At 42.6% G+C, this 25,689-nt stretch overlaps 1 protein-coding gene across 1 annotated transcript; it reads right to left on the bottom strand.

Annotated features, from left to right (window-relative positions):
• Positions 1–1,210: 1,210 nt before the first annotated feature.
• On the bottom strand, positions 1,211–25,187 carry LOC133034560 (uncharacterized). The gene is made up of 4 exons (XM_061109666.1): positions 24,546–25,187; positions 24,295–24,450; positions 1,827–1,880; positions 1,211–1,297 (listed from the first exon to the last, which is right to left on the bottom strand). The coding sequence occupies exons 1-4, from the start codon at positions 25,011–25,013 to the stop codon at positions 1,211–1,213; spliced, it is 765 nt and encodes a 254-aa protein (XP_060965649.1). The 5' UTR covers positions 25,014–25,187.
• Between the last annotated feature and the right edge of the window lie 502 nt (positions 25,188–25,689).

Raw genomic sequence — 25,689 nt, forward strand, 5'->3', positions numbered from 1 at the left:
AATACTTATATCTTGGGAACATGGTAGTATAATTGAGTGAGAGCGCTTATCATAGATAAGGAATCTATAGCTTCTATAATTATAAGAAGTGAAACGATGATTTCGTTCGAGCTTTGCTTAACGCAATAAATGATTGAGTGCCCATTTCAGTTTTTATATTAGTCAACTAAATTATCATTTACAAGTTGATTTTATTCAAGATACTTAATTATTTGTTTCTATTTTAATACATTTAATTAAATATAAAATTATATTCAAGTTTGATTATTTTATTTCAGATTAACTTGAATTCTAATAATTTCAAAGTATATTTTATTTTAATTAAAAAATAATCATTTTTTTGTAATTTTCAAAATAAATTTATTTTTAAATGTAGATATTTTGAAATCTTGAAAATTAGATTAAAGTTGAAAATTAATTTTTTAATTCATTTTAGATCAACTTAAATCAAGTAATTTTTTATCAATGATTTATTTAAAATAAATAGACTAAAATATATTATATTTTTAATTAGAAAATCAATAATTTGTTTATAAAATATCTAGATAGTTGTTATCTAAATACTTTTGGTATTTTTCTAGATATATTTAGTTAAATAAAAAATCTATATTTAAGTTAATTTGTTCAGGCCACTTAAATATTAAATATTTTTTCAAGAAATTTAATTAAATAGAAAAATTATATTTATATTGAAACTAATTTTATTAATTTCAGATCAACATAAATTAGAATAATTTTTTCAAATTTATTTTATTTTGTTAACGATTATGAGCCTATTTTGCAATAAATCAAGCACAGATATAATGAAAATAATAACGATGAAACCAAGATTTTTACGTGGTTTTACAGTTAACTTTGCATAGTCCACAAGTCTATCTTATTCAGATAATTCTGGAAACAAGATTAGGGTTTTTACAATAAGTATACATGTCTTTCTCTTTAAGATTTTTCCTCCCTTGTTTTGTAGAATCTGCCCTTATTTATAGTATTATAGGTTGGCAGTTAATTACATTCAAATTTGAATCTCATAACAATATTCTCCGAAATTATGGGCTTTTATTACGCTCCACTTAATTACGTGCATATAATATTAGAGAATCACACAACTGTGATTTAAACTGTCTTTAAGGCGGTCAATGCTGATATGGGTATGGGCACGTCGCCAAATGTATCCCGTTGAGGCATCTCGCCTAGTAAATAAGTGAGTGACTTAGTCTTCTCGTATCTGAGCAATGGCTTGAGCACCAGTGTACAAAGAAAATTTAAGAACTGCCCTTTGACCATAAGTCATTGCAGACTGGAAAATCATGTCTTTCAAGTTATTACACTTAGTTATTATAACAGATATTATACGCTAAGTGTTCTAATAACTAATTCACCTCGTCGATACTTCTTTACTTACAGCGAGGTATATGCCTCGCTATGTGTTGTCTATGTTTCCCGTGGGATGACGCCTTTCGAGACAAGATGGTTTCTTGTCAATACAAAAATTGATAGTTTGTACATTCTTGTCTCGCTTAAGACTGTGCAGTCAGCGAGTTATAATTATACTCTATTAATTCTGTATGTAATGAGTTATTCCATTTGGTTCTTGGTGACATAATTACCATTTAATGAGTTATTCCATTTGGCTTTTAGTGACATACTAAAAACGAACATTATAACAGCATAAAAAGTGTGTTTCGGGGATCCCTTTTATAAAAAGTTTTGCTAAAGAAATATATACGACAACCATTTAAACACAAAATCAGAATACACAACAGATACAACCAGTCTAAAACAACTCCTGGAAACTCGGCACGCAGGCCGGTGAGGTCAATATGTACATTGCTGGAGAAGATTTTCACCTCGTGGTTGATCAAGCTTTTCTTTGCCTTTACCTGCACCACATAGCACCAGTGAGTCACAAGAACTCAGCAAGAAAAGTAATAATAACAATCATATAGTTTATTATTCGAATATTATCATTTATACACAATAAGAATCAAATCGTCACACACTATTCATAAGATAAATCCAAATCACTACCAGCATCTGCCACGAATAAATATCAGTATACAGATATTTGGTAATACAAAACTATTATACCAATAATAGAATTCATATTCATTTAATCATATAAATTACATATATTTTACCTCATAAAGCAACCATCTTCATAACATCGCGTTGCTTAATCAAGCAAGTTGATGCTTTAATCTGATAATCCTATATTGCATTGCCTAATCAGGCAAGCCCGTGCAATAGCCTGACACCCATATATCGCATAACAACATCACTTAATGAGGTGAGCCTGTGCCAAAGACCTACACCCATATATCATATAATTGTATCACCTAATCAAGTGAGCCCATGCCACAATATGGCACCAATATATCGCATCGTCTAATCAGACGAGCTCGTACCTACGTCCGGTACTTATCATAAGTCACTGACATACGTACTTACGCCTAGTACGTTGCTAAGAAAATCACATCACCTAATCAGGGGAGCCTGTACCCACGCTCGGTACTCATCATATATCACTGATGCCCGTACTTACGCCTAGTACGTCGCCCAGAAATCACATCACCTAATCAGGTGAGCTCGTGCATACGATCAGTACTCATCATATATCACTGACGCCCGTACTTACGCCCAATACATTGCAAGGAAATTGCATCACCTAATCAAGTGAGCTTGTACCTACGCTCGGTACTCATCATATATCACTGACGCCCGTACTGTAACACCCTAACTAGCATATGCATGTTAAGTGATTTTTAAACGTACTGTGCAACTCGTTGCTAATCAACGAGGTTTATGAAAATCGTGATTAATTAAAATTTTGCTTATTTAATTAAATACTTATAACATTTCCTACAAAATACTTTGGGATCCTATTTACAAAATACTTTACAAAAGGTTTACTGTTCATTACAAAATACTTGTCGCCTAGCGACTAACTACAGAAGCCCTAATGTCCCGAGGATCGTAATCTCTAAGCCTAACCGCCCCGACATGTACAATCTTCATCGGTTCGTCCTCACGGTTCCTCAGCTTTGGCCTTGCCCTTACCTACACATAAACATAGCACTGTGAGTCGATAGACTCAGTAAGAAAAGCATAAATCATAAAACATACATATATCTCGGGTTATGATCAGACGCCCATACCCTTGACCACAACCCTAATCCCCGTGTCCCACACGGTACTGAGTCTCGAACGTTCGTACGACGGTACTTTTGACAGAGTAACAGCCTATACTCGGTGCGCTAGTCATACTCTAGCCTTATCGATAAATAACATGGCAATACCCTAAATAACACAAAAATGGGAAGAACTAGGGTTCCTAAATTTTTCCCAACCGGTAGACAGGTTCTACAACCGGAATTCTGATTCTGGGAGGAATCCAGGACACCAACTGGAATTTCAGTTCCTATAGGCCATACTAAACCTGAATTCCGGTTCAGTGCCGCAAACCTTAAAAATTTCATTTCTCACACAAAACAACCCCAAACTTCATGCAACCTTCCAAACCTACTAATTAGACCCTAATGAACAATTCCAAAGCAATAAAACCAAGCTTTAATCACAGAAACGAGTTTCACCATTGAAGGTTCAAGATCGAGTTCAAAAACTCAAAACTTGACTAACCCTTCAAAAAATCCCTAACTCATGTATTAAACCACTTAAAAACTCATATCTAAACTGTTGAACACAACAACAATAACCACAGCAGCTACAGCAAGCAAAAACAACATATCACCCATAAAAAACCCAAGTTTTAGTTCAAAACTCCATACTTGCTTAAAATCAACTAATCATACATCAAAACCTGCTCTATTCTACTCAATTAAACATATTTAAACTCAAGAAGACAACAATAAACAATAACTGTAACACCCTAACTAGCATAGGCGTATTACGTGATTTTAAACATACTGTGCAGCTCGTTGCTAATCAACGAGGTTTATGGAAAAACGTGATTAATTAAAATTTTTGCTTTTTAATTAAACTTGTAAAATATTTATACAAAATACTCGGGATCCCGATTACAAAACCATTTACAAAAGTTTACTGTCTATATAAAATACTTGTCGCCTAGCGACTAATTACAAAAATAGCCTCGCTGTCCCGATGATCGTACGCTCCAGGCCTAACCGCCCTGACATGTACAATCTTCATAGGCTCGTCCTCACGGTTCCACAGCTCTAGACTTGCCCTTACCTACACATAAACATAGCACTGTGAGTCGACAGACTCAGTAAGAAAAGCATAATAATACTCATACATAAATCCCGGTCATGATCAGACGCCCATACCCCTGACCATAACCCTAACTGCCGTGTCCAACACGATACTGAGTCCCCCTAACTGCCGTGTCCAACACGGTACTGAGTTCTGAACGTTCATAGGGACGGTACTATTGACAAGTAACAGCCTAATCGGTCGAACCGGTCATACTCCGGCTGCTGGTCATACTCCAGCCTGTACCGACGTGTTACAGTATCAGCCTAATCGGTCGAACTGGTCATACTCCAGCCTGTACCGACGTGACACAGTCGGATGGTTCGAAGCCAACATACATATCTAATGTAATCTAACAGGCTTCCTACATGCACGCTAAACATGTAATCTACATATGCATACTGTTATACTAATATTACCTCAATTCCGAATTCAGGTGTGCCGGTCAACCTCACTTGAACTATCTGCGCGGCGGATTACAGGCTCCTAAACCATAAAAATCACAACACTATAAGTGATACGCTAAATCACTTCCCGGGGACTTAAACTAGGAACTAAAAGTTTCCCTATCGATAAAAAGCATGGCAATACCCCAAATAACATAAAAACGAGGAAAACTAGGTTTTTTGAAAATCACCCAACCGGCAGACCGGTTGTCCAACCGGAATTCCGGTTTTGGGAATTTTCAAAACCTATCGGAATTCCGGATGCACAACCGGAATTCCAGTTCCTCGCAGGCAGAAATTCAAAAATTCATAACTCAACCAAATCAAATCCAATTAACCTCAAACCTTCCAGACCTGTTCTATATATCCCCTAGAACATTTCTAAAGCAACAAAACCGAGCTTCACACACAGAAACTCAATTCACCATTAAAGGTCAAAGATTGAGTTCTAAAACTCAAAACTTGACTAAGCAACATATCATGCAATAAACCCTGATTAAAATCACATATTCAAGTATATAAAAACTGCAGAAATCAAACCCTAACTCATGCAACAACTACAGAATCACAGCAACAATCTCAACTTAAACTAAGCATGCAAACATCAACATTTCATCAAAAATCTTCAAGAAACTAAGAGGAAGAGCTACAATGATCTTACCAACAACTTGAGGACAACATCTATGCCAAAACCAGCTTGAAATCCAAGAGAATCCCCCCCCCCCAAACCCAGCTGCTCAAAACCGAACTAGGGAGAAGAAAAGAGAGCCTTTGAATTTTTCTAACTTTCTAACTTTTCTAACTTTGGAAAAATGAAATAAGAGTAACTTAACCCCTAATACTTCAGCCAACAAAAAGCATAATAAAACACATAATTTCCAATTATTAAGTCCACTAAAGGACAAAATAACAATGGGGCAAAATGACCAATTTGCCCCTCCATGCTAAAATAACATAAATAACACTAAAGGGGTATTTTGGGAAATTCTAAATTCCCGGCCATTCCCGACATTCCCAATGTCTAATAATCCGTCCCACACTACTAACATACTAAGTTGTGATTTTACTGAGCCAAACACCGAGTTCCATGTTCCGGGCACCGGAAATGCAAAATTATGAAAACTACTAAACAACATAAAATGCATCTCAGAATTCAATAATAACAGTATAAATAATTATTTAAATAGCTATAAATAATTTTCATAATTAAACATGATTAACTGCTAATTTCCAAATTAAACTAAGCGGTCTTTACAACTATTCCCCCCTTAAAAGGATTTCGTCCCCGAAATCTAACCTGAATAACTCTGGATATTGAGCTCTCATATCTGATTCTAGCTCCCAGGTGGCTTCCTCCACCTTGCTGTTTCTCCAGAGAACTTTGACCAAAGCTATGGTCCTATTCCGAAGGACTTTATCCTTTCTATCCAGGATCTGCACTGGTTGTTCTTCGTAAGACATATCTGGCTGCAGTTCTAGGCTCTCATAACTGAGTATATGAGAGGGATCCCCTTCATTGGAGATACCCGTAAAAACACATGGTCCCCTACTTGGAACTCAACATCTCTGCATTTCGGATCTGCATAACTTTTCTGTCTACTCTGTGAGGCAAGCATTCTAGCTTTTATCTTCTCTATTGCCTCATTGGTTCGCTGCACTGACTCTGGACCTAAGTATTTTCTCTCCCCTGTCTCATCCCAGTGGATGGGAGATCTACACTTTCTACCGTATAACATTTCATAGGGAGCCATCCCTATCGTACTCTGAAAATTGTTGTTGTAAGAAAAATTCTATCAACGGTAGATATTTATTCCAAAGCCTTCAAAGTCCATAACACAGGCTCGTAACATGTCCTCCAATATCTGAATTGTCCTTTCGGACTGACCATCAGTCTGAGGATGGAAAGCTGTACTGAATTTCAGCTTTGTACCCATTGCTCGTTGCAAACTCTGCCAAAATTTGGAGGTGAACTTCGGATCCCTATCCGAAACTATAGACTTCGGTACCCCGTGAAGTCTTACAATCTCTCTGACATACAATTCTGCCAACTGATCCACTGTAAATGTTGTTCTAACAGGCAGAAAATGAGCAGATTTCATCAATCGATCCACCAATACCCAGATGGAATCAAACAAACCCGTGGTCCTAGGTAACCCGACCACGAAATCCATCGTGATATCTTCCCACTTCCATTCCGGTAGGGTTAAAGGCTGCAACAACCCTGCTGGTTTCTAATGTTCAGCCTTAATCTGCTGACAAGTGAGGCACCTCGATACGAATTCTACCAAATTCTTCTTCATACCGCTCCACCAGAAGTACGGTTTAAGATCTTGGTACATCTTAGTGGTGCCGGGATGCAGAGAATAAGGGGTAGAATGAGCCTCCTCAAAGATCTCATTCCTGAGTTCCACACTATTCGGAACACAAACCCTAGCTTTATACAAAAGCATCCCGTTGTCTGACACTGAAAAGTCCCTGGCTTGACCAGCCAAAACCTCATCTCTGATCTTCACTAACTCTGGATCAGTCATCTGAGCGGCTTTAATTCTTTCCAACAGATCAGATTGCAGCGTTAAGTTGTGAAGCTGACCTACCACAAACTCAATGCCGAATCTAACCATATCCTCTGCTAGCTGAGGCGAGATTTGAACCATGCTAGCTACTTTCCCGGGACCCTTCCTGCTCTGGGCATCAGCCACTTAATTGGCCTTCCCAGGGTGATAGAGAATCTCACAATCGTAATCTTTCACTAATTCCAACCAACGCCTCTGTCTCATGTTCAAATCTTTCTGAGTAAAGAAATACTTGAGACTTTTATGGTCGGTATAGATTTCACACCTTTCTCCGTAAAGGTAATGCCGCCAAATCTTCAATGCAAAAACCACCGCGGTCAACTCTAGATCATGAGTCGGGTATCGCTGTTCATAATCCTTTAACTGACGGGAAGCATAAGCGATGACCCGATCGGCTTGCATCAACACACACCCCAGACCCTGTCTGGATGCATCACAATAAACTACAAACTTCTGATTGTCTGAAGGCAAAGCAAGCACTGGAGCGGTAATCAACCTCTGCTTCAGCTCCTGAAAACTAGCTTCGCACTTGTTTGACAAGACAAACCGCTGATTCTTCTTTGTAAGTTCGGTTAGGGGCATTGAAATTTTTGAAAACCCTTCCACGAACCTACGATAGTACCCAGCTAAACCCAAGAAGCTTCTAATCTCTGTCACTGTCTTCGGTCTCGGCCAATCCCTGACGGATTCGATCTTCCCGGGATCCACCTTGATCCCATCTTTGCTCACAATGTTCCCTAAGAAGGACACCTGAGATAGCCAAAATTCGCATTTCTTGAACTTGGCATAAAGCTTGTGTTCCCGAAGCCGTTACAGTACCATCTGAAGATGTAACTCATGCTCCTCTTCAGACTGAGAGTACACAAGGATGTCATCGATAAACACAATCACACAGATATCGAGGAAATCCTTGAATACTCTATTCATCAAATCCATGAATGCTGTAGGAGCATTGGTTAGTCCAAACGACATAACCAAAAATTCATAATGTCCATACCTAGTGCGGAAAGCCATCTTCGGAATGTCCTCCTCTCGGATTTTCAACTGATGATAACCCGAACGGAGATCAATCTTAGAAAAGACCGTCTTCCCCTGAAGCTGATCGAACAAATCATCGATCCTAGGTAATGGATATTTATTCTTCACTGCCAGCTTGTTCAATTCTCTGTAATCGATGCACATCCTCATAGTTCCATCTTTCTTCTTGACGAATAAAACCGGGGCTCCCCAGGGTGACACACTAGGCCGGATAAACCCTATGTCAAGCAACCCTTGGAGCTGAATCTTTAACTCCTTAAGTTCAGCTGGAGCCATTCTATATGGAGCCTTGGAAACCGGTTCCACCCCTGGCGCCAAATCTATTACAAAGTCAATCTCCCGCTGAGGTGGTAACCCTGGAAGTTCTTCGGGAAAAACATCTAAAAATTCCCGAACCACCTTCATGTCCTCTGGCCGAATGGTATCTGGCCGAGTGGTGTCCACCACCACGGCCAGAAACCCTAAACAACCGCCATGCAATAATTCTCTACCTGACATGGCCGAAATCACCGGGATCCGAGATCCCCGAACTGAACCAACAAACACAAAAGGTTCTTCACTTTCCGGTTGGAAGATCACTATCTTCCTTTTGCAATCAATACTCGACGAATATTTAGATAGGAAATCCATTCCTAAAATAATATCGAACTCTACTAAGCTCATCTCTATCAAGTCAGCACTTAACTCTCTACCATCTATTGTGATCGGCATAGACCTAATCCACCTTTTGGAGATAACTAACTCTCCGCCAGGTAATAGGTCTCCAAACCCTGATTCATATCTATCATACGGTCTATCTAATTTACTAAAGACTCTGGCTGCCACATAAGAATGTGTAGCCCCAGAATCAAATAGTACTGAGTAAAACGAGTTATTAACAAAAAGCTGACCTGTTACAACTGAGGGGCTGGCATCTGCATCAGCCTGAGTGATGGCGAACACCCTAGCTGGAGTGGGTATCGCCGGAGCCCTCGGTGCCTCTGAGCGGAGCTGGGGACAATCCCTCTTGAAGTGTCTGGGCATGCCACAGTGAAAGCATCCCTGACCTTTGCATTCACCCCGATGGTGCCTTTTGCAGCTGGGGCACTCGGGATAGGAGAACCGGGTCTCTGCACCACCAGGACGACTACCTCTATTCTGGTTCCCTCGGAACCTCTTGTTCTGACTCGAGCCACCAGATGCAGTGGATGCTCTCCTCTTCTGGTCCATGACCGAACCGCTACTCCCCCTGCTAAAGCCTGATGCAGGAGGGGTAGGAGCCCCGCCACTCGCCGGAGTACTAGCTGACTCCGACATACACCAAACTGCGCCCTCAGCTCGCAGTGCCTTCTCCACCATCTCAGCATAGGTGGTCTTGTCGTCAGTGGTGATCATTAAGTCATGTTTAATCTTCGCATTTAACCCGTCCAGGTACTTCTCTTTCTTGCTGAAGTCGGTTGGCACTATACCCGAGGCTAACCTCGCCAACCTGTCGAACTGAGTAGTATACTCAGTCACGCTCATATTCTGCCGCTGGGTCAGGTGGGTGAACTCTTTCCTCTTGGCGCTTCTGACCGCCTCGTTATAATACTTGGCGTTGAAGAGTTCCTAGAACCTTTCCCAGGTCATGGTGGTGACGTCATGGATCTGAGACACCATGTCCCACCAGACAAGAACGTCTTCCTGGAACTGGAAGGTGGCACACACCACTCTGTCAAAACCGGTGACACCCATAAAATTCAGAATTTTGGTGATCACCGTTAGCCACTGTTCGGCCTTCATCACAGCTGGACCTCCCAGAAAGACCGGAGGTGCTTGCTTCCGGAACCGTTCATACAAAGGTTCCATTATGTTGGCCGCCACCACTATTTTGGCCTGAGCAGTAGGGGCGGGTGCCACTGGAACTTGTGGCACAGGCACTGCAGGAGCACCCTGCTGCCTTAATCTCTGTATCTCGAGGTCTTGCTCTTCAATTATGGCTTGCATTTCAGCAAACCTAACCTCCCAATTCTGGGCTCCCTGATTGACTTGGGCAGCCTGTGGCGAGTTGACATCACCCCGACCACGAGCCCTGCCCCTGGGACCTCTACCTCGGCCCGTAACACTTGGGGAAAAACTGAGCTCCTCGACCTTGATCTGACCCGCTGAGATGCCCTGACTCCTAATATTTCATCTGGCGTCCATCTAGTCTGAACAGCCTCGAAACCCCGAGTTGGCACTTCAGGTCACGATCATCGAGAGCTTACTAATGCCGCTTAATTTGGAAATTAAAAACGAAACATGCGCCTATTCTACTATCAGGCTACTAACATGCTTCCTATCAGGCTTTTCTTATTTCATAAAAATAAACAAACTACTAAAGCAATAAAAGCTTACTGAACCGTAGAACGAGCTAACTGCTGATGATGATTATACATGTCGTGACGATCTTCGGAAGACAACCTGGCGGCTCTGATACCAAATGGTAACACCCTAACTAGCATAGGCGTATTACGTGATTTTAAACATACTGTGCAGCTCGTTGCTAATCAACGAGGTTTATGGAAAAACGTGATTAATTAAAATTTTTGCTTTTAATTAAACTTATAAAATATTTATACAAAATACTCGGGATCCCGATTACAAAACCATTTACAAAATTTTACTATCTATATAAAATACTTGTCGCCTAGCGACTAATTACGAAAATAGCCTCGCTGTCCCGATGATCGTACGCTCAAGGCCTAACCGCCCCGACATGTACAGTCTTCATAGGCTCGTCCTCACGGTTCCACAGCTCTAGACTTGCCCTTACCTACACATAAACATAGCACTGTGAGTCGACAGACTCAGTAAGAAAAGCATAATAATACTCATACATAAATCCCAGTCATGATCAGACGCCCATACCCCTGACCATAACCCTAATTGTCGTGTCCAACACGATACTGAGTCCCCCTAACTGCCGTGTCCAACACGGTACTGAGTTCTGAACGTTCGTAGGGACGCTACTATTGACAAGTAACAGCCTAATCGGTCGAACCGGTCATAGTCCGGCTGCTGGTCATACTCCAGCCTGTACCGACATGTTATAGTATCAGCCTAATCGGTCGAACTGGTCATACTCCAGCCTGTACCGACGTGATACGTCAAATAGTACGCACCAACCTAAGTATCAGCCTAATCGGTCGAACCGGTCATACTCCGGCTGCTGGTCATACTCCGGCTGTGCGACGTGATACAAAGGTCACCCTAATCGGTGCCGAACCGGGTCATACTCCAGCTGCTAGTCATACTCCAGCCTGTACCGACGTGATACAGTCGGATGGTTCGAAGCCAACATACATATCTAATGTAATCTAACAGGCTTCCTACATGCACGCTAAACATGTAATCTACATATGCATACTGTTATACTAATCTTACCTCAATTCCAAATTCAGGTGTGCCGGTCAACCTGACTGGAACTATCTGCGCGGCGGATTACAGGCTCCTAAACCATAAAAATCACAACACTATAAGTGATACGCTAAATCACTTCCCGGGGACTTAAACTAGGAACTAAAAGTTTCCCTATCGATAAAAAGCATGGCAATAGCCCAAATAACATAAAAACGAGGAAAACTAGGGTTTCTGAAAATTCACCCAACCGGCAAACTGGTTGTCCAACCGGAATTCCGGTTCTGGGAATTTTCAAAACCCATCGGAATTCCGGATTCACAACCGGAATTCCGGTTCCTCGCAGGCAGAAATTCAAAAATTCATAACTCAACCACATCAAATCCAATTGACCTCAAACCTTCCAGACCTGTTCTATACATCCCTTAGAACATTTCTAAAGCAACAAAACCGAGCTTCACACACAGAAACTCAATTCACCATTAAAGGTCAAAGATTGAGTTCTAAAACTCAAAACTTGACTAAGCAACATATCATGCAATAAACCCTGATTAAAATCACATATTCAAGTATATAAAAATTGCAGAAATCAAACCCTAACTCATGCAACAACTACAGAATCACAGCAACAATCTCAACTTAAACTAAGCATGCAAACATCAACATTTCATCAAAAATCTTCAAGAAACTAAGAGGAAGAGCTACAAGGATCTTACCAACAACTTGAGGACAACATCTATGCCAAAACCAGCTTGAAATCCAAGAGAATCCCCCCCCAAACCCAGCTGCTCAAAACCGAACTAGGGAGAAGAAAAGAGAGCCTTTGAATTTTTCTAACTTCTAACTTTTCTAACTTTGGAAAAAATGAAATAAGAGTAACTTAACCCCTAATACTTCAGCCAAAAAAAAGCATAATAAAACACATAATTTCCAATTATTAAGTCCACTAAAGGACAAAATAACAATGGGGCAAAATGACCAATTTGCCTCTCCATGCTAAAATAACATAAATAACACTAAAGGAGTATTTTGGGAAATTCTAAATTCCCGGCCATTCCCGACATTCCCAATGTCTAATAATCCGTCCCACACTACTAATATACTAAGTTGTGATTTTACTGAGCCAAACACTGAGTTCGATGTTACCGGGCACTGGAAATGCAAAATTATGAAAACTACTAAATAACATAAAATGCATCTCAGAATTCAATAATAACAATATAAATAATTATTTAAATAGTTATAAATAATTTTCATAATTAAACATGATTAACTGCTAATTTCCAAATTAAACTAAGCGGTCTTTACAATAACAACAGCCACAACCACAAATTCCTCCAACATGCAATAATTCATTTTTTCTTAAACTTCAAGAAAACAAAGAAAAGCTTGAACAAAGGTTACCTCCACTTGAATTACTCTAAGAATTGCAGAAAATACATGAATTGCAAAGAAAAATCCCAGCCCTAGCAGCCCCAAGCAAAACCGAAAGAGGGAGAGAGAGTTCTTGAGAGAAAAAATGCAACTTTGCTTTCTTTTTTCCAATTTTGTATAAAATGAATTATAAAAAATGATTTTTTTTCTTTATTTGTTCAGCCAAACCAAAATAGAAAATCAGATTACTAACATATTTAAAAATCCACAAAAGACAAATGTCATAAAGGCAAAATGACTATTTTGCCCTTCCAACACTAAAAGGGGTTAAAGAGAACTTAAGGGTATTTTGAAAAAACTCTAAATTCCAGACTAATCCCGACATTCCCAATGTCTAAATAAATCGTCCCATTAAACTAAAATACTAAATTGTGATTCTACTGAGCCATACACCGCGTTCCCTGTTGCCGGCCACCGAAAATGCAAAATTATGAAATTTCACTATATGACATAAAAATGCATTCAGAATTCAAATATAACAACATAAATAATTATTTAAATATCTATAAATAATTTTCATAATTAAATCTTAATTATCCGCTAATTTCCAAATTAAACTAAGCGGTCTTTACACGTACTTATGCCCAGTAAGTCGCCAGGAAATCGCATCACGTAATCAGGTGAGCCCATATATCACATGCATAATATCATCACATTATCGATACTCAACTAATCAATCTTTTCATTATATAACAATATTAACTATATCTCAATATTAATCAATTCATTGCAATACTAATTGTATTATGTATAACGTACTATGCAATACAATATACTTTTCTTACCTTTAATCCAGGTTCATACATTTTGGCCAACCCAAGTGGAGAACTATCCCCGATGATCTCGGCCCTAACGGTAAACCAATAAGTGTTTATCCCAAAACACTACTTAATATTTACATAAGACAATATAGGGTTTTCTATCAAATCCCGCGGTATAAATACGCTAAAATATATTTTGGCTCTAAAACATACACCATATTGTAGAGTGTTGAGAATCATGGGGTTCCATCTCAAAACTAATTGGCAATGTCTGGAGTAGCCCATGTTCTTGTATATGGCTCAATTCTCTACCATTTATTCCATGTGGGACGTTGTCCACAATATTCCCCCTCAAGATGATGGCTATTTTTTTGCTCATCAATCTTGAACCGTATCAGAGTGGACAAGGTCACTATCTGTATAGGTGCAGATCGGATATGATCACTTACCCGCAAGGGATATGGCTTTGATACCATGTTGAGAATCATGGGGTTCCATCTCAAAACCAATTGGCAATGAGTGTAGTAGCCCATGCTCTTGTATATGACTCAATTTTCTACCATTTATTCCATGTGGGACGTTGTCAACAATATAAAGCTCATACCAAGCTTCAAAACAGTATATAGAATGTCTAAAACGGACGCCCAAGTCAAAAGTTATGACAAAAATACGATTTCTGATCTCTTAGGAATTTCTAAAAACTATAAAACTTGAAAATTCCAATTTTCACATACACCGAAACACTACAAAAACTTATCTAAATAACTCCAAACTTCTCAGGGTGCATATATACCATAAATATTACCATCCTTACGTAACAAAAATAAAAATCGAGCCCTTAAATGAAAAACGCCATTAACGTTCGGACTAAGCTTTCAAAAGTTCAAAACTCGATTTTTAACTCAAAATAACCTCAAATTCAACAAGTAAACATCAGAACTAGTCCCATGACTACCCAAGAATAATCCTATAAGGCTAGAATCTTCATAACTATTCTAATTCACAAAACCCCTATACGAAACCAATTGTTTTTAAATTTAAAACGAAATTAAATCATACCTTAAGCTTTCCCCCTTTAAGAATTTGCTATCCCGCTACTATCAGAGCTTAGATCACTAGGTTTCAGGTTGAAAATCAAAGAAAATAGATAGAAAAAGAGAAAATTTTGTTGAAGGAAGAGGAAGAAGATTTCGTTCGTCGTTCTTCTCTACTGTTATATGTTAAAACTTAATATATATATATATATGTAATATAAATAAAACAAAATTGATAACTAAAAGTTACAAGTTTAATATATTAAAATAATAATAATATAATATTTATAATATATAATAATAATAAAATAGTAATTATAATATATTAATAAAAATTTTATTATTAATAATTATCTTATTATTTCTTAGCCATTAAGAAACTTCTACTTTTAGGGTATTTGGCCAACTCCGAGTACCCCAAAATATTTTGGTATTTCTAAAATCAACTTATCCCAATAATCCCATCAATATTTCTAACTAAAACCCTTGTGACATTTTTGACCTCCAATCGGGCCTCCAGGGTCGCCGAACTTAAAAATATTTTTATTTCACAAATAACTCATATTATATCCATTTATTTCAAATAAATCTCTGTAATTAACAAATTATGCTTATCTATCCACATATCGAGTCTTCAGGGTCATCGAACCTGAAAATATTTTTATTCCACATATAGCTCATATTACATTAACAGATGCTATATAAATCTCCGTAATTTACAAATTACGCTTATTTACTCACTTATAGCAAAATTTAAATTTTATGCCGAAAGAAATTAGTAGAATTATAATCCCACTTATTATCTAATTAACCCATCATATAAATATAAACCCAAATTATTTACCATTAGACTTATCAGGATATTACATTAAACTTTTCCGAGTTTCTTAAAATTTTGGCAGGATGTTTTAAATAACTATAATTTAGATGACCATGAGAAAAAATGACTAAAAAAATTATTTTTTAATACTAAAACAAATAGAGATGTATCGGTGTATCCCTTTTAAGGGGGTGCATTATAGAATTTCCCTATTTTATTTTGTTTAGAAAATAAATTATGCTATATTTATTTTAGGGTGATTCTACAATGCAACCCCTTAAAATGGATGTATTATGTCACCCTCTACTTGTTTTAGGCATCCAGAAAACTTTTTTAGTCTAATTTTTTTAATATTCATGTACGTTATAGCTATTTAAGATATCCTACAAAATTTTAAGAAATTCGAAATAATTTACCATATAGAAAATAATGTTCAAACAATACATTTTGCACGCGTATAAAATAAAATAGTCACGCGTGCAACATACTACTTGTACGCAATTTTCAGCGTGTTAAACTTTTCCGAATTTCTTAAAATTTTGCATGTTGTCTTAAATAAATATAATTTACATGACAATGAGAAAAAATTTGACCAAAAAATTATTTCGAATACTAAAACAGATAGAGATGTATCAGTGTATCCCTTTTAAGGGGGTGCATTATAGAATTTCCTTTTATTTTAATATAATTAGTTATAATTAAAAAAATTGCTACCACCATTTTAAAAAATAAAATAAAAATTGCTACCAAAATAACAATAATTTAAAATTGGTTTTGTTGCTCCAAAATTCGCCCAAAATACGTGGACCAGTCAAGAGGGGACACGTGGATCAGATAACTTGGAAAGATTTGCTAAGTCTTTTTATGCCACCAGGAAGCGCTATTAGCATGGGTCCCGGAGGAGACACCCGGAGTACAAGTTACTCCTGGAAGCTAGTATAGCGTGAAGGCCCTCCGGGATGTGTCAGGTCTCTCCCGAGAAATCAAGTCGCATTTAATGCTGCATGGGAGGAAGCGTGTTGGGACTGTAACACGCAATAAAGTCTGACGGCACAACCCCCGAACAGCAGCGCTACAGTAATGATCATTTAAGTCTAACGACGGCTACTCTGCGAAGAGTCACGTCAATCATAAGACAAAAAGGACGTTCTCCATAAAAACCCTACAGCACCTAGGGATTTGACCATGCATCACCCATGGTATATTCATCGGAAATGCCCAACTTTATGGATACTTACAGACACATGTGTAAGAACAATTCTAGGGATTACCCCACCAAAACACTATAAATACCCCCCTCAAAGCTCATTTAAGGGGGTCGGAGAATCTTGGTTGCAAAAGAGCAAGAAGAGAAAAAACTCACCAAGAGCATTCTCTGTATTTAAGAGAAAAACATTCTCTCAAGTGTAGAATCTGTATTAAATACATCCATTAATAGCAGTGGCTCGTGGACTAAGGCTCATTAACGCCCCAACCACGTAAAAAGTCTTCATCTCACTTTCTTACAGCTCATTATTATAATTATATTTTAATAGTTGCCGAAAACCTCGGTCAACATTTTGGTGCTTTCATTGAGAGCTGAGGAAAGCTGCTTCACAAAAAGCATTTAACTTCACGATAATGGTGGAGACAAGAGCTACACGTCATCCTCGCCCTCTATAAGACGCTCAAGATCCCAATGAGGAAGATGTAGCCTCAAGGGCAGCAGAGGAGTCCGAGGAAGAAGAAGAAGGAATAGTTCCCGATGAAAACCACGAGGAACACCTCGACGAGTATGCTTATGATGATGGAAGCTACCAAGAGCTGGTGCTCCTCAGACAAAAAGCTATCGATCATGAAGCTGAGATCGAAGCTCAGAAAGTGCAAAATCAAAAAATGCATGAAGTGATGCTAGCCATGCAGAAAGCCATGGAGGCAGCTGGTATTCACGTGCATCCCAAGGCGATGGCCGCTGGACTCGACGGGGAGCCAGCGACGTCTTCGCCTAATTCCCAGCAGCAAAGGCCTACGGAACCTAGCCCTATAAGGCACCCTGCTGAGGAAAACCAAACAAAAAACCCTACTTCTGCCCCTGGTCGAAAGAAAAAGGCGCAGGATCCGCGAAAGGTCCGCTCGGATTTCCCTAAAGGGAAAGGTCCGGAGAGGGGCAAGCCCCAAAGAGGGAGTCTTGGCCCTCAGGATCGAGGGGACCGGAAAAGCGTTTCCGTGCACCAGGAACCAGGGGGTAGAGGAAGAGGAGGACAGAGATGTCCACCCATTGATCTGAGAAATCAAATTAATGGGAATCAAGGTGACCTCCGGGATCACCTTGACCAAAAAAGATACAGACCCGTAGTCTCCTCGGGTACTGTAAACGAAGGGATTATGGCAGAGCTTGCCATACTTCGAAAAGATATTGCCCGAGTCTCCCGGAGGCAGAAGGGAGATGACTCCGACTCGGACAGTGAGGATCGGGAGCCTTGTGCCAAACATATCCTGGAGGCGGAGCTCCCTAAAAACTTCAAGATGCCAGAGATGGCGGCATATACTGGGAACTCCGACCCCAGTGATCACTTGTCACGATTCAACCGAGTCATGACAGTCATGCGGGTCAGCAATGACGCCAAATGCTTATGCTTCCCCCTCACTCTGAGCGGATCGGCAGAGGAATGGTTCAAGAAATTGGAACCAGGATCGGTGGGATGTTGGAACAAACTCCAAACCAACTTCCGGAGACAATTTGTCGCCGCTAGGAAGGTCAACTTGGAGGTTAGTGCCTTGACCAACATCAAGCAACTGCCCACCGAGACCTTGAAGAATTACATCAAGAGGTTCCGAGAGGAAGCCTCGAAGACCAAGAAGGTCGACGACGGACAACAGCTTGCGCTTCTCCAAGCGAGAATCCGCACCGGGACTCCCTTCGGAACGAATTACAGCAAGAAGGCGGCGCTAGCCTTCGGGACTTCCGAAGCGAGTCCAAAAATATATTAACCTCGAAGAAGCCCGCATCGTGGCTTACGGAGGCTATTATCCCACCGGATAGCGGGATACATGCCGGGAATATCGCCCTCGGGTGCGTCCCGACCGCGACCCCTCCGATAAGTGGCATACGGTTTTCGCTACTCTCGGATACATGCCGTGGCCAAGCTTTGCCCCCGGCATCTTCCCATTACGGCAACCCGTCCGGGTGAATGGACGGACCCCTTCACAAGCTGCCCCGATCGCTAGCTTAACAGCCCTACCCGTGGGTCGAGAAGCAAAAGGTCTTCCAAGGGCGGCACCCGAACGGGAGAGAAGCGCCAAAGAAGGGGTACACACCCCAATACACCCGCACACAAAGCTCACGGACTCTCAGGAACGTGTATATTTTGCCACAAGGCAGAATACGCACTACCGGAGACCCCAGCCATTGTACAGAGACAGCTCCCGGAGAGATCCGAGTAAAAGGTGCGAGTACCACAACGACATTGGCCACAGGACCAATGAGTGTAAAAATCTCAGAGATGAGATTGAGAATCTGATCCGTTTGGGCCACCTCTATGAGTGGATCAAAAATAGGTTGCCCCACCTTAACCCGGGGCCGGTGGCAGGGGGTATGCCTCCGGAACACTGTGGGTACAGCGGGAGTATTGCCTCCAGTGCTCCGCAGGTGACACCCAGCATATACCCGGACTACCGCCCCGGCCTAATGGACGGGTAGCCATGATCTCCGGAGGTCCCCATATCGGAGGAAACACTCGAAAGGAGCGAAAGAGATATGCCGAGGCCGCAAGACACAGTGAGGTGTGGGAGGTCACTCAACTCCCAGCTCAAAGGCCTCGGCTAATGGACCAACCCATAACGTTCACGGAAGAAGACGCCAAGACGGTGCGTTTTCCTCATCACGACCCGCCGGGTCATAGAGACCCCCATCGCAAATAAAGTGGTGGCTAGGGTCCTGATTGACAATGGAAGTTCCGTGAACTTGCTCTTCAAAGAAGCCTTCACTGCGATAGGGTTGACCGACCGGGACCTCTCTCCTAGTGGATCGCAGCTCACAGGGTTTAACGGGACAACGCTAATCCCGATGGGAAAAGTCAAGCTCCCAGTTACCCTGTGCCCGGATACCCCCCAAAGCACATTCAAGTATTGCACCTTCGTGGTGGTAGACTGTCCAACAGCCTACAACGCAATCTTAGGCCGACCGGCCCTCGTCGACTTTGGTGCAATAACTTCAATCCGACACCTATGCCTAAAATTCCCTACCCAGGAAGCCAGAGTCGGAACGGTGAGGGGAAATCAAGGAGAGGCCAGGCAATGTTACAATGTTGCCACCCACTTGCCAGTACTCATGGTCCGGGGGCCCCCTGAGATAGAGAAGGCTGAAGAAGACGAGCTGGATCCTCGCATAGGATCCGAAAGGGTCGTAGAACCAATGGAGGACGTCGAAGAAATACCAGTGTGCGACGACGACTCCACCAAAGTACTCCGGATAGGGAGAAGCCTAGATCCGGAGGAAAAAGATAAAATAATAAAAACACTGAAGGGCGCCATCGACATTTTTGCATGGCGCCAAGAAGACATGACCGGCATCAGCCCTCATGTCATCACCCATGTACTCAATGTCAACCCGGACATGCCCCCGTACAAAGACAAAGAGACGCCCGCTCGACTCGGTGAAAGCCGAGGCCTTAGAGAAAGAGGTGGATAAACTTTTGTCCAATAGCATGATCCGCGACGTATACTATCCGGAATGGCTGGCCAATCCGGTCCTGGTGCCCAAGCCAAACGGGACTTGGCGGGTTTGTATAGATTTCACAGATCTAAACAAAGCCTGCCCAAAGGACTGATTTCCGCTGCCCAGGATCGACCAGATGGTGGACGCCACGTCCGTATTTAAGCTGCTGTCTTTCATGGATGCCTATGCTGGGTACAACCAAATAAAAATGCATACGATGCACTGTGAGTGCACTAGCTTCGTGACCGATAAGTGGGGTATACCGTTACCTAGTCATGCCTTTCGGATCGAAAACGCCGGAGCAACCTATCAAAGAATGGTTAACCGGATGTTTAAAAGCCTCCTGGGACGAAACATGGAAGTATATGTAGACGACATGCTCGTCAAATCCAAAGCATGCAACAGCCATGCAAGCGACTTAGAGGAATGTTTCGAAGTCGTCCGGAGATACGGCATGAAACTCAATCCAAAAAAATGCACCTTAGGGGTCAAGTCGGGAAAATTCCTGGGCTTCATAGTCAGCCAAAGGGGGATCGAGGCGAACCCGGAGAAAATCCAAGCTCTCCTGGACATGCCATCCCCCAAGAAACATAAGGACGTGCAAAGTTTGACCGGAAAGGTAGCCGCACTGAGCCGCTTTATCTCACGGTCCACGGACAAGTGCATACCCTTCTTCAACATACTGAAGAAATGCCAAAAGTTCGAATGGACAGATGAATGCGAGGAGGCATTCAAAAGGTTAAAAGACCACATGGCCAAACCTCCTATCCTATCAAAACCCGTCCTTGGAGAAGACTTGTTCCTTTACTTGGCCGTCTCCGAGCATGCGGTCAGTGCTGCACTGGTCCGGGAGGAAGAAAAAATTCAGCACCCCGTGTACTATGTTAGTAAACGCATGGTAGGGGCCGAGACAAGGTACCCGGTTATTGAAAAATTAGTATTCTGCCTCCTGATGGCATCAAGGAAGTTGAGACCATACTTCCAAGCCCATCCGATCAGAATTCTGACCAATCATCCACTCCGGCAAGTTCTCCAGAAGCCTGAAGCATCCGGAAGACTCCTCAAGTGGGCAATGGAGCTGAGTCAGTTCGACTTACATTATGTGCCCCGGATTTCCATAAAAGGCCAAGCCTTGGCGGACTTCATCACCGAATGTAATGAAGCCGAGGCAACAGCCAATACACCGGAGCCACCCATCCCCACTTGGAGAGTATTTGTGGATGGAGCTTCTAATGAGAATGGTTCAGGAGCCGGAGTGGCTATGATATCACCTACTGGGTTGCGGCTCCAGGCAGCACTCCGATTCAACTTCACAGCTTCGAATAATGAAGCCGAATATGAGGCCCTGATAGCAGGGCTAAAATTGGCCAAAGCTGTAGGAGCCAAGAGGGTGGAAGTCTACAGCGATTCTCAACTGGTCGTAAACCAAGTTTCCGGAGAATACCAAACTCGCGGCGAAAGGATGGCCGCGTACGTAGCAATGGTCCGAGAACTGCTCCACGAGTTCACGGACTATAAAATAGAAAGAATCCCCCGAGAAAAGAACGCTCACGCGGACTGTCTGGCTAAGTTAGCCTCGGACAGCGAAATCGAAGAGCTGGGGGTAGTACCAGTGGAACGCTTGGCAGAGCCAAGCATCAAAATAAAAGAGACCACACAAACGGTTGGGCAAGAACCCAGCTGGATGGTCCCCATAATAAAATACATAACCACAGGTGAGTTGCCCCAAGAGAGGGCAATCGTCTCGAAAGATTCGCATCGGTGCTCATCGTTATGTAATGATGGATCAAATTCTCTACCGGAGAGGACTCAGCATGCCTTATTTAAGGTGTGTATCGGACCCTGAAGCTAGACGAATCATGCTGGAGGTCCATGAAGGGTTCTGTGGAGATCATACGGGAGGACCCAGCCTCTCAAAGAAAATATTGAGGCAGGGATACTTCTGGCCAACAATGAAAAAAGATTGTATAGACTATGTCCAAAAGTGTGACTCGTGCCAAAGGTACGCGAACATACCGAGAGCTCCTCCAAATGAGATCACTTTGATGACCAGCCCCTGGCCCTTCGCGGTCTGGGGCATAGATCTCATCGGGTCTCTACCTACGGGAAAAGGAGGGGTAAAGTATGCAATAGTAGCAGTGGACTACTTCACCAAGTGGACAGAGGCTGAGCCTATGAAGACAATAACTGCTAAGAAGGCGTTGGACTTTGTTATCAAAAACATAGTGTGTCGATACGGCTTGCCTCACAAGATAGTCTCAGACAATGGAAAGCAATTTGATTGCGAGGAATTTACTGACTTTTGCAACCAACACGGAGTGGTAAAAAGCTTCTCCGCGGTAGCTCGGCCTCAGACAAACGGCCAGGCGGAAGCAATCAATAAAATCCTAAAGGTCACCGTGAAAAAGAAGCTGCTGGCCTGTAAAAATAACTGGCCTGAAGAATTGCCAAGGGTATTGTGGGCCTACCGGACGACCCCCAGAACCACAACCGGTCACTCGCCGTTCTCAATGGCGTACGGTTGTGTAGCAATGGTCCCGGTGGAAACATTATTCCCATCCCACAGAGGACGACTTACGATCCGCCACCAATCGTGCCCCGCTCCAAGAAGCTCTGGATCAAGTCGAAGAACTCCGGGATGAGTCCCAAATACGGATGGCCGCTTATCAAAAGAAGGTGACCAAGTATTTTAACTCCAAGGTTAAAAACAGAAAATTCGCTATTGGGGATATGGTCCTAAGAAGGGTTTTCCCAGCCACCCAAGAACCCGGAGTGGGGGTACTTGGACCAAATTGGGAAGGACCATATGAAATCGAGGACGAAATCGGTTCTGGCACTTACAAACTGAAAAGAATGGACGGAACTACTGTCCCAAGAGCCTGGAATGCCGATCACCTCAGAAAATATTACCAGTAGCGAATTAAACTTAGATTTTGTTCAAAGGGTTTGTACCGTCCAAATATATGCCTCCTCTATATTAAATAAAACCGAGTGCCTTAAAAACAAAGTTTCTATGCCACTCCGGGGGGTACTAGGGCATACCGCACGGACAAACAAAAACAATCTAAGTAAAATATCCTGACCCAAAGGGCAGGTCAATCTAAGTAAAATATCCTGACCCAAAGGGCAGGTCAATCTAAGTAAAATATCCTGACCCAAAGGGCAGGTCAATCTAAGTAAAATATCCTGACCCAAAGGGCAGGTCAAAAAATATGCACAAAAATAAAGAGCGTAAGTATAAAAACCCTTAGCCAAAGGACAGGTTGAAATATATAAGTGTGAAAAAAAAAGATCGCATATATATATAAATAAAAAAAAAAAAAGTTATAAGAAGAACGGGTAGAATGCGGGTCAATAATACGGCGGCTCGGTCGGCCGCGGTGGAAGACGAGGTCCAATCCGTGCCTCAAGCTCAGCATCAAGCCTCTTCTTCTTTTCCCGAAATTTGGCAATCATGTCCTCGGGTTTGGGATAAAAAGTAAGCTTGATACTCTGATCATTGGTGGCCCAAGCCATGTAGACACCATCATCAAAGCGCTTCGGGCACCGGGCGCAGGAGACAGGAGAAAGGAGCTCGGCCCTCTTGGCCTTCCTGGTAGACTGATCTTTGTAGTCCCGAAGCTCCTTCAACTCCGCAGCTAGAGCGGCCTTGGATTCGATATCCGACTGGTGAGTCTCCTCTAGAGACCTCACCTTGGCGGCCATTTCATCCAAAGCCTCCCTGGCCTCCCGAAGATCTCGCCTGGCCTTCTCGGCAGCCTCGGTTTGAGCCCTTAGTTCCTCCTGATGATGGGCCTCCATCCTGCCTCTCCGCTGGGCCTCGGCCTGGATCATGGCCTCCGCCTGAGCCTCCCTCCGGGTGGCCTCCTCTTCCTTGGCCTTGGCCTTCTCTTCCTTGGCCTTGCCGTCGCTTCCGGCGCTCGGCAGCCTCCCGGTAGATCTCGCCTCTCCGCCGTGAGGTCTTGGAGGACCTTCCTGACGTCGTTCATGTCCCCAAAGTCGGACAGAGCGAAGCCATGGTTTATGATGTTCCTGGAGAGGCGACCAGCCTCAGCAGCAAGCTGAACCATAACGGGGTATAAGGAAAAATTTCTCAAAGGAAGAAAACAAAATACAAACAACAAAAAGGAAACGCAAAAAATTGCAAAGTACTTACTACTGTGAGGGAATGGCTGAGGTCCTGGACCTGGAAGATAGAGTTCAAGGAGGCACAAGTGGCAAACCGCTTGGGCGCGCAGCGTGTAAGCTGAGAAGCGAACTCACCGGTCATTTCCGCGGCAAAGGGAGCCAAAGTGGGCCCTAGGAGGGGACGGAACCAGTCCGTTAAGGGGTCCAGGTTGAGGTTCCACGGATCATGATAGTCCGGATGGTTGATGCTCGCCTCAACCTCAGCTCGCAGAATCCTCCTAAGGGCCTCCACCTCGGCATAACCCCAGGAGTACTCGTCCATAGCGTAGTTGTGTTTGGCTATGCGAAGCTCCTGCCTCACCTCATCCCCCGGAATCGGGGTAAGATCAATGTGAGGAGGAGCAGGATTTTCCTCCATCGGGGAAACCCCGCCGTCTAGGCCATGAGCAGGAGTGTCGGCCCTCCGAGGCCTCTTCGGCTCGTCCTGGGCAATCATCTTGCCCTTACGCTTGCGAATCAGAGCCACTTCAGGCTCCTCCTCGTCCTCCTCTGCTACCACTGGAAGGGCTTGAGGCTCTCCAGTACCCTCGGCGGCTTCCTCCGAGAAGTCCCACCCTTTCCCTTGGCCTTCTCCCGGAAGCACCTCCTCGTCATCCACTAAGTCAATGGTTTCGGGAGGAGCGCCAGAAGGAACCTTCAAGGAAGGAGCCGGGGGAGAGGGGGTGAAAGCCGGAGGAGCCACGGGAGTATGAACCCCGACAAGCTGTTTCAGGATGGCATCCATGGAGGCACCTGTTCCAATAAAATAAGCAAGTGTTAGAAGTTCGTGAGAAACTGTTTATAAAAGGTGCAGCAAATAAACTACTCCTACCCGAACTTCCTAATTCGGCCCCAGCAAAGTCCCGAACTTTAATGCTGGCAGCATCATCTCCAAGATAACTGTCCGAGGGCCGAAACCAGCTGGACGCTATGTAAGCCGACGGGCCTAAGGGAATAGGTTCCGGAGGGCCGGAGCCCATCCGGGACCGACCTAGGTAATCTCCTAAGTTCGTAAAATAAAATTCCTTCAAATGATCCCCCCACCGGGTCGACGGCATCTTAAACCTACGGAGACGCTCGTCAAACCCTATGGGCCTATGACTAGTATATTCATCAACGGAAGGAACATAGCG

The sequence above is a fragment of the Cannabis sativa genome, chromosome 2, assembly GCF_029168945.1.
Source record: "Cannabis sativa cultivar Pink pepper isolate KNU-18-1 chromosome 2, ASM2916894v1, whole genome shotgun sequence".
NCBI lineage: Eukaryota > Viridiplantae > Streptophyta > Magnoliopsida > Rosales > Cannabaceae > Cannabis > Cannabis sativa.